This window comes from Equus quagga, chromosome 15 (assembly GCF_021613505.1).
Source record: "Equus quagga isolate Etosha38 chromosome 15, UCLA_HA_Equagga_1.0, whole genome shotgun sequence".
In the NCBI taxonomy this organism is placed as follows: Eukaryota; Metazoa; Chordata; class Mammalia; order Perissodactyla; family Equidae; genus Equus; species Equus quagga.
Window position 1 is genome coordinate 25,535,913 of NC_060281.1, and position 14,294 is coordinate 25,550,206.

A 14,294-nucleotide genomic window follows, 5' to 3' on the forward strand; every position below is an offset into this window, starting at 1 on the left:
GAAATCATCTGGTCCAGCCCCCTTATTTGACAACTGAGGGAATGAAAATCAGAGAAAGGGAAGACAGGATGAAGATTTATCGAGTGTCTATGTGGGGTCCAGCACCAAACCTAAATGGTCCCCTTTCATTCTCACAACCATCTTTAATGAGGGTATCATCTTCATTTTATAGGTGAAGAAATTGAGGCTCAACAAAGTTAAAGAACTTGCCTGAGTTCACAGAACAGGTAAGCGTCCTAGCAGTGGCTCCCAATACAGCTGCTGCTTATCTCTGGAGCCCTGCCTTCTTCCAGCCAGGCATCCTTCCACCCAGGGTCCTGCAGCTAGTGGGGACACTGCTGGAACTGACCCCAGAGCTCATGACTGCTAATCCAGTTAGTCTCTACTGCCCTCAACACTCATCAGTTCTGTGAGTAGCCCACAGCTATAGCTGGAGACGTGTGGAAAATCCTTTCTAGCAAACACAAGTGTAACTTGTAGTTATAAGGAAATACAGTCTGGGGAGTTCCGAGGACTGGTCCATAATTCCCACTCCAGCAAATGGAGGAGGTGTTGGCATTGAGGTCTCTGGTTACAACCAAGGAAACCCTGGCTGCAAAGCCAATGAACTTAACTGAGGCACTCATAGGTCAGTTTTAAGCAGAACTTCAACTTTCCGCCCTGGCTCCAGAACTGCCCCTGCTATTGCCCAGGGGTGCCTACCCCCGGGGGTGACGTGATCTCTTCCTTGGTCTGCCGCAGCACCTCATTGTGGATGGTCACGGAGTCCAGGGCCCAGCCTTTGTGGGCTCGGGTCACTTCTTGCCTCATTGCTGTGAGGAAGCCTTAAAAAAAAAACAAAGAAAGCAATGATTTTGATGCGTTGCTGCAGTCCACTTTAGAAACAGGAAGGGAGCAGTGCTAATGCTCCTCTCTTATCAATCTCTGAATGCGCGCCCATCCAAGAGGAGCTGAGGTCTAACCTCAGAAGGGACATCTCTTCCCAGTGTTTTGTTTCTATGGGGACCTGCGATGAGCTAGATATTTCTCACCAGCTGACAGCAGGAAGGCAGTACCCTTTCTGCTTCAGACAGGGCCTTGGTTTGAAATTCTCCCGGGATTTCAACCACACAAGTCCTATAAGGGTTGTAATTCAGTCCTACCTTATCATTGCTGTTTGAAGATACAGTGTCTGGCATGAGACTGGAATGGTAAAATATTCTGAGAACAGCATTCCAATTAAAACTTGAATCAAACCATTATCAAGCTTCTATTGCTATAATGGAACAATTTCATTTAGTCTAAGGAAATAAGGCATAATGCCCAAATAGAAAACCCGACTTTCAATTTGATCAAACAAAGCAATCACACCGGAAAGGAGAGCTACATGTTTTAATGTGCATAATACAGTTATTTTAAGACAATACATGGTTCCGCATATTGCAGCCTTTCTTTAAAGTTAATATTTGCAAACCATGCCATTCAACTCAATAAGAGAAGTCTTTCTTGGAGAGTAGCATTTGATGTTAGAAACTATACCCTAAACTTCAATATGGACTTCAAAACCTTAGGAAAATTTATTTGTGACCTACATATTACATTTTGGCTTTCATGTTAACATTAAAAATTATGCAGCTCTTTACTCACAATCATGAATGAATTTTGGAAAGTGTATGTCCCTGCTACTGCTAGTGAGATTTGAGAACTATCATGCACAAACCAACACATAAGTGATAATATTTTATCAAGTTTGGGAGCAGAGGGGAGAGAAGTTGCAAGGCATAGTTACAGGCACTGAGTTAGTAGCCCGTGGAGTTAGAAAGAAAGAATTGGCCCCTAGCCTGACTTAATAAGAGAGTCAAGTTCTTGCTCCCAAGTCTCTTCTTGGTTATTAAATCAGACACTTGGGGGTGCATTCATTCATTCATTCATTCATTTGTTAAATCTCTTGAGAGTGGCCACCAAGTACCAGGCACTGCTCTAGGTGGAATGACCACAAAGATGACGAGGCCATCCATGGACCCCGGATACAAAGAGCTCAGTTTAGAGGGAACATGGAAGGAGGCAGAATATACAACACAATGTTCTTATTAGCAAAGGTGTGAACAAAGTGAACCACTTAGAAAGACAGCCCAAGGAAGGCTGGCCGAATTGAGAAGATGAAGTTGAAGATGACTGTTGAAAAATATGTAGGAGTTTGCCAGTTTGGACAATTCCATTTAGAGGAAAAGCATTTGGAAAGGCGTGGAGGTCTAAGCTAAAGAGGCAATGATGGCAGACAACGTTAGAACAAAGGTAGAGGGGGACTTTTCAGGGTCAGAGCTTGGACTTGATTTTGTAGATGGTGAGAAGCCACTGAATACTTAGAGTAGGCAAGTGATTTGCTTGTATTTGCTTCATATAAGGCTTACCTAGAGCACTCACTCAAATAGGATTTGGTGTGCTAAAGAAAAGCCCTTGCATTAATCCAAAGAAAAGCTGGTCAATCAACCAGTGCAGCTAATTGAAGGGTTTTCATGGGTGATTCTCATAAAGCTATAGTTTCACAAAGCCGAGAGTGCCTAGTAGGAAGGGATGATTTTATGAGACAAAGGGTTAATTACAAGGTCAGTAAACATAGTGGAAGTTTGCCTGGAAGCAACTGCTGGTCAATGCCCATCGATACCTGTAGAGTCACTTGAGGTGATTTGATCAGCAGGTGATTTTGTTGACTTCCATTTTAAATACTGGGGACCTCATACTTTAGTAGTAAAACAAACATTTTCTGTGTTTTCCAGCTAGTGGTATATATGGCCACAAGAAGAAAATCCAATTTTCTCTTCTAAGTCACTCCATGAAACCGTCATTTCATCATTCAACATTAAGCGTGCACCCATGTGGTGTATTAGACACCGTGTATCCAAGTAGAGTACTTAGAATTAAATTGACCTATTTTATAATTCACCAGTGATCTATGAATCTACAAGGTCATAATGCACAAGACATGAATCCTGGTCTTAACCATCCATCTGCACAAGTTGAAAAATTGAATTTTTCTATAACACTTTAAGTTTCAACTAAATTGCAAATTTAACTTCACTCCACATGGGGCACTCAGGACAATGATATAGGTGCCAGATGATGAATGAGCGGGATTCTCTCTTATGTAACACACCTGCTTCAAAGACTTCGGTCATTGTCAGAGAGCTCTGAAAAACTCTAGGGTAATTAAGGAGACACCATCTCGTATCTTCTCCCTACTGGGGAATATGCATATTGTTGTCTAGCTGGCTTCAACAATAAGCCTCCTAATGTTTAGGAAGCACTCTTAGTATGCCAGTAGATAGAGTCTAGAATATACATGATCTTGAGCCATTAAGAAAGGAAATGTTAAATAAATACATTGGAGGCCTGAGACTGGAGGGGAGGGGACTGTTCCACGGGCCAGTCCCACATAGAGAACATGGAGAACATGTGTATTTTTCCAAGTCTTGAGAGTTTTGTTTTGGCTTACCTAAAAAGAAGAACATGATCTTGCAGAATTCAAATTGTAGTGAATCTACTGAATTATTCATTATTGAATTTAAAAAATGAATGACCATCCTTCTTGTAGACTGATATCAATTCTAATGGAATGAAAATCTGTGTTTTCTGAAGCCCGTATAATTTAAAAAGACTATTGATACATTTTTCTTTATAAAAGCTTGAAAAGTAGTACTTTTGTCTTGGCACCAATTTATTTTTAATAATTCTTAAAACAGATTTCAACCATCAGTCGTGGAAAAGTGATTCCTATGTTCATATGTTTGACTCTGAAGTCAGAAAGAAAAGCTAGGGAAAGTCTTCAACAAGAATAACCTTCTATTCTTTGTGAGATTTAACCACCCACATGAAAATGGGTGATTTGACTATTCAAACATCTGAGTTACATGTGGTCTAAATGAGGTGCTTTAAAAAAATTGTTTCCCTTCCAACTCAAACAGCATAACGAATTATTAATACACTTGTCAAGCTTGTTCTTTAAAAAAATTCACCTTTAAGCTAGGATTATACTGTGGAAAGTCAGGTCTAAAGTAACACTTGCTGTGTCTTAATTCCTGTAATAATAGTAACCCAACGTTTCAGTAAACTACTTACTATTGTTTGACTTGTGCAATCGTTGGCTTAAAGAAAAGTGCTTTAAGTATCATTTCAAACAAAGCCTTGGAAAGACGAAATAAATAACTAATCAGGAAGGTTGCTCTTTTTGATTTTATAAGGAGTTGGTTGGGATTCTGTAATGATGGTTCTATAGGCGATGGTGGTTTTTTTTTTAATAAATGAATCAGTCCTTACGTAATGGGCCTTGGGTTGTGCAGTACTTCCTGTCTTATCAGTTACTAAGCCTCCCAGTAGCATCTTTGAAGATGAGGAGAAATGATGTTCCTGCCACAAGTTTATGACAGGCAGTTTTTCCCCCAAATGAGAAGCAAATGGAGTTCATTGGTAAGTTAAATAAAAGGTCAGAAATCATTAAACAAAATGGGGTTGATCCACTCAGTTGAGTAAAAATGCACCAGGCATGTTTTCTGATGCTTTGCTTGATGCTGTAAGGCAGGGATCTTAAACTTGGCCGAAAATGAGCATATCTGGGAAGACTTTAAAACTCCTGATCCCCAGGCCACAGCCCAGATCAATAAAATGAGGATCTCTCCAGGTGGAACCCAGGCATCAGTAATTTTTAAGGCAGGGCTTCTCAAACTTTAATGTTCAAGGAATGCCCTGGCGAAGGGCTCTTACTAAAATGCAGGTTCTGATTCTGCACATAGGTCAAGCGTGGGGCCTGAGATTCTGCAGCTCTATCAAGCTCCCAGGGGACGCCAATGCCAATCTGGCTGGTGGACCAGATAATCGGGTAGCAAAGGTCTAAGGCCAAGGTTCTTCACACATTAGAATGATGAAGACGAAGGGAGCTTTTAAGAAAATGAACTGTAGCGGCTCTAGAGGCCTCATCCCCAGAAGTTTTGATATAATTGGTCTGGGGCCCCAAGCATTCGTGTGTATTAAAATCTCCCCAGGTGTCTGGACCGTGCGAGCAGGGCTGAGAACCACTGCTCTGTAAAAAGATCTGCGTGACAGGCCACAGACAGGTTACTGACCCACATTTGTTTCGAGAATAAATTTGACACGTGGGAAGAGAAATGCCTAATAGTATAAGCAAAATATTAGGAAAGCTGTCAGTAGTACGAGCTCTTTCCAGAATCCCCTGAGATGCACGTGTTCTCTGCAATGTCATTAATGCAGGACACGGCTGGTTCTGGCAAAACATTGAGTACAAGAGGGCGAGCTGGGCTAATTCTCCTGGCCAGGCTAGGATCAACTAACTCCACCGTGTCTCCCGTGACAAAATGTGTGCTGCTTTATGCTTCCTTTCCCTTGACCCAACCTCTCACCTCTCCCCTCCCTCCCAAACCTGTCCACTGTTCTCTCCAGAGAAGTTCTGAGGTTAGCAAACTCTTCAGCATTTTCCACCTCTTCACAGAACATTCTTTCCATCTTCTTACTCTTAGTGGAACCTGGCTCACCTCTGAAGACACTGTCCTTCCCAATTTTTCCTACACCCTTTATGAGACTCTCTCCTGCTTTGACAACCACACTCTCTGGCCACATGCCCCTCCCCTCATTGTCTCTGACAAACACCCATTTGCCCTCATTCACTGAGCATCCTGCATCATCTGGGTCTCTTCAGTATCCCACTCAGCATTTTGACCTCTCAATTCCTTGACCTCATCATTTCTGGAGACCTTCTCCTCAACTCCACCCCCTCTTTTCTTCACTTCCTTTTCTAGTTAGTCTAGATCCATCCTTTTCATCACTTGCCCAGCAAAACCCCAAGCCTGGATGAACCAAACGTCTCCCTCCTTACACCTATTCCAGGCTGCTGAACCATACTGAGACCGTCACACAGTTGCCACCATGGTTAACCATCACCAGCCTCGATGGGATTCTCAAAGCTCCCCAGCAATCCTTCCCTGTCCCTCTTATTAGTCATCTTTCTTGAACTTCTGCCACACTCCTTAAATCTCTCCTCCAACACCTTTCTGCTCTTGAGATCACTTCACTTCCTTCTTCAAAGAGAAAATAGAAAGCATCAGATGGGAAGTCCCTTAACTTCTTGCCACCAAACCTACAAACTCACTTGCACCTATGCTCATTCCTTCCTTATTGCTCTTGTTACAATGGGAGAGGTGTCCCTCCACCTGCCTGGAGTGCATCGCTCCACTTGGGAGTCATCCCCTCCCGCCTCTTTTACCCCTCTCTGGTATCTTTGGTCTCTCCCTCTCTTTCTCTCTCCCCCTACCCCTCACCCCGCCACCCCCGCCCCATGCATGCGCATGCATGCCTTCCTACCAGTATTTAAATAGGCTCAAAACTCTCCTATCATTAAAAGAAGAAGAAAGAAAATTCTTCCTTCTTACCACTACTCCCCCAATTTGCTTCTCCTCTTCAAAGCCAAACTTCTTGCGAGAATTATCCGTGTCGTCCATCCTCACCCTCTATCTCCATCTCCCGGTCTCTCATTCACCAGCCCTGAAATCTGACAGTCTTCTTGCTGATAAAGCCATCTGACCGTTTTTGGCCCTATCTTACTTGACCTCTGGCAGCATCTGTTACTACTTCCTACCCTCCCCTCTGTCTTCCGACACTGTGTTCTCCTGGTTTCCTTCTTTTAAGCTATTTGGACATGAGAGGACCATTCCCAAGAGTTTGATCTGGAGGATGGTGATGCACAAGCAAATATAGCAGAATCCTGGTGAGGATGGCTTGGGAGAAAGATGACCAGACGGTAGCACTGGTGAGGTTCCCAGGAGGATGGACTACTCTACATTGGCAGTTAGAAGTGAAGAATCCGAATTTTACACTGGGGCTTTAGATGAGTCAGTCTTAGGGAGAGAAGAATAGTTGCATCTGTGAGAATGGGCGAGGTCATCAATGAAGGGGCCTGGGCCAAGGGCAGATCTAGGCTGAGCAGAGCCCACAAGAAGCAGCCCTCTGAGAGGTAAGAGGAGAACCAAGGAAGGTAATGGACAGAAGGCAAGGTATGAAAGAGTTTCCAGAATCAGCATCCTAGTATAGTCGAGGGGAATGATGTTGGCAGGAAGGTGGCCTTGGAGAGAGCAATTTCAGTACAGTGATGAGGTTGGCAAGATTACAAGGGACTAGGTGGTTGGTGAGGAAGGTAACTGTGTGCAGAGGCTAGAATGATAAGGGATGTGGTTGTGACTGAAGCCAGTGCATCTAAGCCCCTCACACACAAAGCCAAGGAGGACAGGTTGTTATTCGCTCTGGAGGCATTGCTAGGGCATCCACAGTCCTTCTATTGTTCTGTGATTTGGGGTCAGGCAAGGTGAGTGCCATCACTCATCTTGTGGTTTAGAACCCTGCAGTCCCTCCACCCGGATTCCCTCAGACATTAGGGGCAGCTCTGGTTCGGCAAACAGTAGCTATGGGGCATGCTTACGACTGTTACTAGATTAGAGGAAATCCCCCAGTCCCCTCCAATCCTAAAGAGCTATTAGCCCTTGGTTTGCACACCAAACAAACATCAGGCTTTTACAACCGTCCTCAAGACAAGCATTCAGAAATTGCTGCTAACTGATGATGTCACCCTGAAAACAAACACCCAGGTAAGAGGTTGTAGACGATTTTTACAGTAACAAAAGATAACAGGACAAAATTTATCCATCTCCTAGCTTGAGCAAAATCCCCTCTAATGGAACATCTTGATTTGTATTAGTGAATAATAAGTTGTCACTGATATCTGCTACAACAGGCTGGCCTGTTGGTCTGTCAAGACACTGAGAAAAAGAAAAACCAGAAAAATGAGAGGAGTTTGGCATCCAAATGGCATCAAGCTCCAGATTGAGTTAAACATTAGAAAATAATGACTTTGCCTGGTTCAATCTAATCTAGAGGTGAGAGACCTGGAGAGCACGTTCAGCCTCTGCTCCATTTCATTAGCAGCACCTGTGAGTCATACCTAATGTCAAATGGCAAAGCATGACTATCAATTAAGAGGTTCTGAAAGGCAGTCAATACCCTCACTTGAAGTCAGGCTCACTATAACTCCGTAGCCTGTGGGTTTAAACATATCCCCACCTATCACACACACACACACACACACACACACACATTCACTCTCTCACACACACACACACACTCGCTCTCAGAAATCAGGATCTAAATCATGTGTACCTGACGTTCTGAAAAGGTGCACCTGTGGGAACAAGAGACCAAATAAATCCTTTGAGAACCCCAAGAAGCACAATCTTAAACAATGTGTGAATATGTATACCAATGACTGCTGGGAAAACCCAGTGGAGGACAGAGCTTCTCCTGGGCCTGAGGCAAATTCGTGAACTGCCAAAAGCTGCACCACTGAACAAATATAGGGTCATGGGTACAGAGAGCTGGGCCATTTTAATAATCAAATCTAATTGCCACATGGCTGAGTTCGTCAACTGCAACAGAAAGGATAGCAAAGGGAGCTGAAGACACCAGATTGGCTCCACAGTGGCTGATTCAGCCCCTTCAAATATGACCAACAAAACATCAGGCCACCATAAGGCCACAGAGCAGCAGCACACACAGCATGAGCTCAGACACAGACCGAGGGGCAAACAACGCCTGACGCCTCTCCTTGCAGTGTGGACTTCAAAGTCACTTAGGCCTGAGGAGCAATCGCCAGAGGCATGATGGGAAACACACATGAGACAGTATCAGATGCCACACGACAGTGTAAGAACACAAAATAAATGGTCATATGTGAATAAAATATGTTCAAGTGTTTTATAGTCTAGGTGACTTTGACTATACGTATTTGTGATCAAAATGCAAACTGCATTACATTGTATTTTACTTAAAAGTGTGTGGTTTTTTTAAATTAAAAAAATTTACTTAAATGTTTTGAGCCAAAGAAAGAAATTATTTTATCAAAGGGGTCTGGGTTAGAAGACATAAAGCCCAGGAGAGATATTCATGTTGAGAAATCAGTCGTTGACCTCAAATAGTGGCCAGAGAAGGTTCCGAATAGGAAGGACTTGATCAGCTTGCACACCGCCTGTGAACACTCATGCAGTTCATTATGTTTTCCGGATTTCCAGGTGATATGGAATGGAAAGTAATTTGTCTCTAATGTCAAGAGAAGGAAAAGGAAGCAGAGAGTTGATTGGTGTGCAAGGAAAGTTGACCTCCACTCTTCTGTGCTACAAACAGAAAGCCATCATAGATGGGGAGTATGTGTGTGGGCCTGTAGGTAAAGGATGGGGTGCTTGCATAACTTCAGAGCTTTCTCAGCCACAGAGAGCCATGAGAGAAAGAAATCAAAGTTTAACTTGAAAACAGGAATGAAGCAACGAGAAAGGATTAGTATTACCAACAAGCAAAGACCAGTAGGAAAACTGAAATATACATCTACATTTGTATTTTTTTAAATGTTCTGGTTTGCAACATTTCTTAACAAATAGTAACAATTAAAGATTAGTTCATATGAATAATTTGCTACTTTAAGTCACATTTTTTAATTGAAAAAATCAATCACTAGAAGAGATTCTGGGCTGTGATATATGACTTAGTCATCTGTGTCTATGGACAGCCAGCGATGAACCATCCCCACTTCCTTGGTTTCTGAATATCAAAAGTGCACTTAATGACCTCAGAGTTTTTCAAATCACTGGTCCTTGCCACTCTCCCAAACTCCACGGCTGCCTGCACACCTCTCCACCTGGATGTCCTACCAGCCCTGGCTGCTCCTTGCCTTTCCTCCCAACCTGTCCCTCTTCCAGTGCTCCCCGTATTGTACCTTGCCTTCAGCCTCAGCCATTGCCACTCTCTGCTTTCTCAAAGACGCCCATTTAACCACTCCATCAACTCTGTCCCCTCCTCCGCACCTGGTTAGGGTCCCAGGCTCCCTCCCTTGGACCTGGTAAGAGTCTCATTGCTCTGGGCCTCCATACTCCAGTCTAACCTTTACCTTCTCATGGGATTATCTTCTATCTTTAGTGACTTCCCATTGCCTTGTGGCACAGCCCAGGCTCTCCCAGAAGACTTCACGCTCCAGCCTCACTCCCCACCACCCCTGCTCCTGCTTCCTGAGCTCTGGCCACACTGGTCTCCTTTTGTCCCTGGACATGCCTTGTCTTTGCTCAGGCTGCTGCCTGGAATGCCCTCTTCTCAAGTCTCTGCCCCTGCAAACCCTACTCTTGCCTCTTCTCAGCCCTGCCGCAGCAGAATTCCTCTCTCTGCCCTAGCGTGGCACTCCATTCTCACATGGGTGAAGCACTTATCACATTACACTGAAGTTGTGGATGTGTCTGTCCTACCAACCAGATTATGGGCTCCTTCAGGGCAGGAATCAGGTCTCAAATCTCTCTCTCCATTGACAGCACCCAGCAGAGGGGCTGGCAAATGGAAGGTGGTTAAACAATCCTAATTAAGTTAAATGCTATTTCTTCAGGCTCTCAAGCCAGAAATTACCTGGTGACAACTTACTCAAATTGAGGGCTGGTAAGGAGGACAAAGACTCATAAATAGACACACAAAATCTGAGAACCAGAATAAAAAAATTTCCTCCCCAAATTCAAAGGAAATTCTGGGAGAAAAATAGATCAGTGAAATCTGGGGGCTGTCCTTTACATATCTAAAGCCTATCGATATAATAATATACTATGTATAATTTTGGTAAGCTCATAAAAACCACCATGGTTTGTATTTTAAACCTGGAAAATGTTAAGGCATTTGAATATGCATGAAGTGAATGAATGTATGTACATAGAGGGCAATTAAATATATACTTTTAAGGTATACTATTTATAGAAGTATTATTTACACAGGGAAAAGTGCACAAATCATAAGTGTACACCTCAATGAATTTTCACCAAGAGAATACAGCCAGAGATGCAACCAATATCTGGATCAAGAAATGGAGCATTTCCAGGCCCCCCAAAGCCTCCTTGTACCCTTGTGCAGTCACTGCCCTCTCCCTCAAGGGCAACCACAACCCCTGATTTTTAACACCATGGATCCAGTTTTGCTTGTTTCGATTCTTTGTACAAATAGAATCATACAGTATGCACACATTATACATACAATACAATGTATACAGTATACATACATTGCTATGTGTTCTGTTTGATTTCCTCCGCTTAATATTATTTTATGAGATTCAACCATATTGATGCGAGTAGCAATAATATTTCCTAAATCTGTAAGCGTGAATCCTTCTTAAATTGCATCACTAGTGGGGCTGTAAGGTAAGGAATCCAACATCCCTTCATTTGGGTCAAGAATTACTTGAAATAAAACCATCCATATTGTAGTAAGACAAAAAGTTGTCATGTTTCTGAACTTGAACTCTATGACATCCAGTCAGTAACACACTCAGTAAATATTTCTAGAATAAAGGAATGAAGCGCAGTGGAACCACAAAGCATTTTTTCAGGGGGAAAACAACTGAGGGAGGACAGACAGTAGAAGTTAACTGAAAGAAACTTCTGCTACGTGATCATTTTTGAAATTAGTTTAATTTTCTGAATTCTAGGAAATTTTTGCATATTTTGGTGTTTCATTTTTGTCATTTTCATAAAAGTTTAAATACTAAGGTTTGAGTGAAACTTTTTTACTATTTCACATATGCTAACCATAGACTGATGGTTTGCTGAAGTGAGTGAGAAGAAAAACAGAAGGTTTTGCCACCATACTGAGGAAATGATATCGTAGAAAGAATTTCAGATTGAATTAGTAAAACAGATACAGGAGGATGCTCTGTGGTCTCCAGCCTTTGAAAGCATATGTCCAGCACTCAGCAAGCTGTGCGCCTCTATATTTTATACATTTATCACACAGTGCTACTAACAACTACCCACATCTTCCAAGTTGGGCCACTCTCCTACAAACACATACCTTGGGGATTAAAGAAACCAGTCATCCAAAACACATTGGGCCTCCCTTCAAATATCCAAGTAGAAAACTGAGCATTTCTTTCCAAAAGTTCGGTAAACCAGAAGCCCAGTGTGGATGAGTCCCAGGACACTCTTTTCCAGATCTGAGGTATGCGAGCATCATACATGTTGTCCAGGGCATCTCTCAAGTTCTGAAAAAGATAAAGTTAAAATATGAGAATCAGAACAATCAACAAAAGAGAGAAATGACTGTTGAGACAATAACAGCTCACCTCACTCATAATGATGGTTCCCTCAATAGCCAATTTTAGATCACTCAGGCTATTGCGAAGTATTGAGATGACTTTTTGCATTCTGTCAATTTCTTGTCTAAGAAATATATTCATTGAATTAAGATGTCCCATCTTTACCAAACGAGCTTTCACCTAAAAAAAGGATACGATAAAAGAGAAATTTTTATCATCTGTCACTTGTCTTCCAATGACCTCTCCTTTCTCTAAAAGTCTTCTTTTTTTCCCTCTAGAAGTATCTCTACCAGCCCAAATGAACTCTAAAATATCTCTTGCAGAACTAAACTTGCCATTAAAGTCCCCATTTTCTGGACTTCAAAAACTACTGTTCGACTAAAATGATTTTTATTTCCTACTGATTGTACTTAGTTGATAATTGGAAATGTACTTTAAAAAGCTGAAATAAAATTGTACCTTTTTCCCTTTCAAACGATTAAGTACTAAGTGTCAGTTAAATAGTCTTTTGCAATCTAACCTTTCCAAGAGTACAGTCTGGAATATTTTTTTCATAATGCTTGCAGAGTCATTATTAGAAATGTCACAAAGTTCATATAGTACAGCCAAAATCTTTACAGAACAGTTACCAATAAATAGGATTGGCTGCAGTTTCCTAAGATCATTGTTGCCTTGTCTAGGGTGACTAAAGAGAGCCTTTCCTAATCTAATCAATGAAAATATTTGACTTTGTGGGAGAGCCATTAAACACCTGTCATTTGTTCCTTTTTGGTATATCATTTATTGACCATTTTGAAGAGATCAATATAAAAGTCTCTGGCTGTCGGGACCATAAAATACAACAATCACTGGAAAATAAGCCAATATATATACACATTTCAATTTAGTGACATATGCCCAAGAAAAGATTGACTACAAATACTGGCAAGAATTCATAAACAGATTTGAACTTTCTGCTGGCCACCATGGAAGAGATGACAGAATAGAAGGGGTAAGGAGAAATACGTGGAGTGGGAGAGAGTTTAGAGTGATGTAGCGGTCCAAAGAATCATCAATAACCCAGTCAACTGTGGAATTCTCTGCTGGAGACGCCCACTGCCCCTTGAGTCATGGAATGTTACAGATGGACGAGCTTCAGAGTCACTGGACCACTCTCCTCGTTTTACAGAACAAGTTTTCTGGCATGGCACAGAAGTTTCCTACTCAACAGCAGACACTTCTGCTTTACGGCAGCTGTAAAACACTTCTAGCAAGGGAGGGATGAAGAGGAGAAGGAAAAACTCAGAGGGAAGCTGTGATGTAAAACTGAATAGCCTGGACGGGGTACCTGAGCAGACAGAGCAAGTAACACTGCCATCCCAGTCAGACACGCCTAACCCAGTCGGTCACACCAACTTCTGGGTGCCACGCCAACCTTCTCCTAAATTCCTGGTTCTAGAACTTGCATTTTTGCAGGCTCCACTGCCCTGTTCTCATCTTGAGCCCATTAGCCTCCAGTGGCTGAAAAGCATATATATCATCTTCTTTAAATCATGACTACTCTGTGGAAATTCACACTTAAGGAAAAGGGAAATTATGGAAATACTTTTGCTACCCCCTCAAAAGTGGGAAATTAAGCCTAGGTATTGGCTACAATGTCAAATCAATAGCTCAGGTACCTTTCAAGATGCTAACAGCCCCAAACAAATCGCCCTGCCCTGCTTACGGTTTTAAAAGAGAAACTTCACTTGCAATAGAGACACACTTGGGAAAAACTTACACTCTAGAAAATCTAATTTTAGTACTGATTTTATTTTGAGTACGATTATTGTTCTAGCCTAAAACTGTCTTTTTATTAATAAAATGAAAGATTTGCTGTAGTCTGGTGTAACATTTCATTATGTTCCTGGGCCCGGGTAGTCTCTTCGACAGTAACGTGGCTCCATTTTTACTACAGAAGTCAACAGTATAATTACATTGCAACTTACAAAATTCACTTTACAGCCACATTTTCAAGAACACATCTCTTCTATAAAATAAAAGACACTAAAGAGTGGGTGCTCTTGGAAGAGGAACCCATTTCAGATGTCTCTCAGTACGAATGCTCTCCCATAAAGCGACCCATTCAGTGACAATCCACTCAGTTCCTGCCAGGATTGTGTCAGGACACAGA

At 42.2% G+C, this 14,294-nt stretch overlaps 1 protein-coding gene across 1 annotated transcript in view; it reads right to left on the bottom strand.

Moving 5' to 3' along the window:
- Positions 1-14,294, bottom strand: part of DNAH8 (dynein axonemal heavy chain 8) — a 272,886-nt gene that overhangs the window by 2,747 nt on the left and 255,845 nt on the right. Inside the window, exons 89-91 of the mRNA XM_046640515.1 lie at positions 12,170-12,322; positions 11,899-12,088; positions 703-824 (exon numbers count right to left, since the gene is read on the bottom strand). Of these exons, the coding sequence (XP_046496471.1) occupies positions 703-824; positions 11,899-12,088; positions 12,170-12,322 (465 nt within the window). The remainder of the gene's footprint in view (positions 1-702; positions 825-11,898; positions 12,089-12,169; positions 12,323-14,294) is intronic.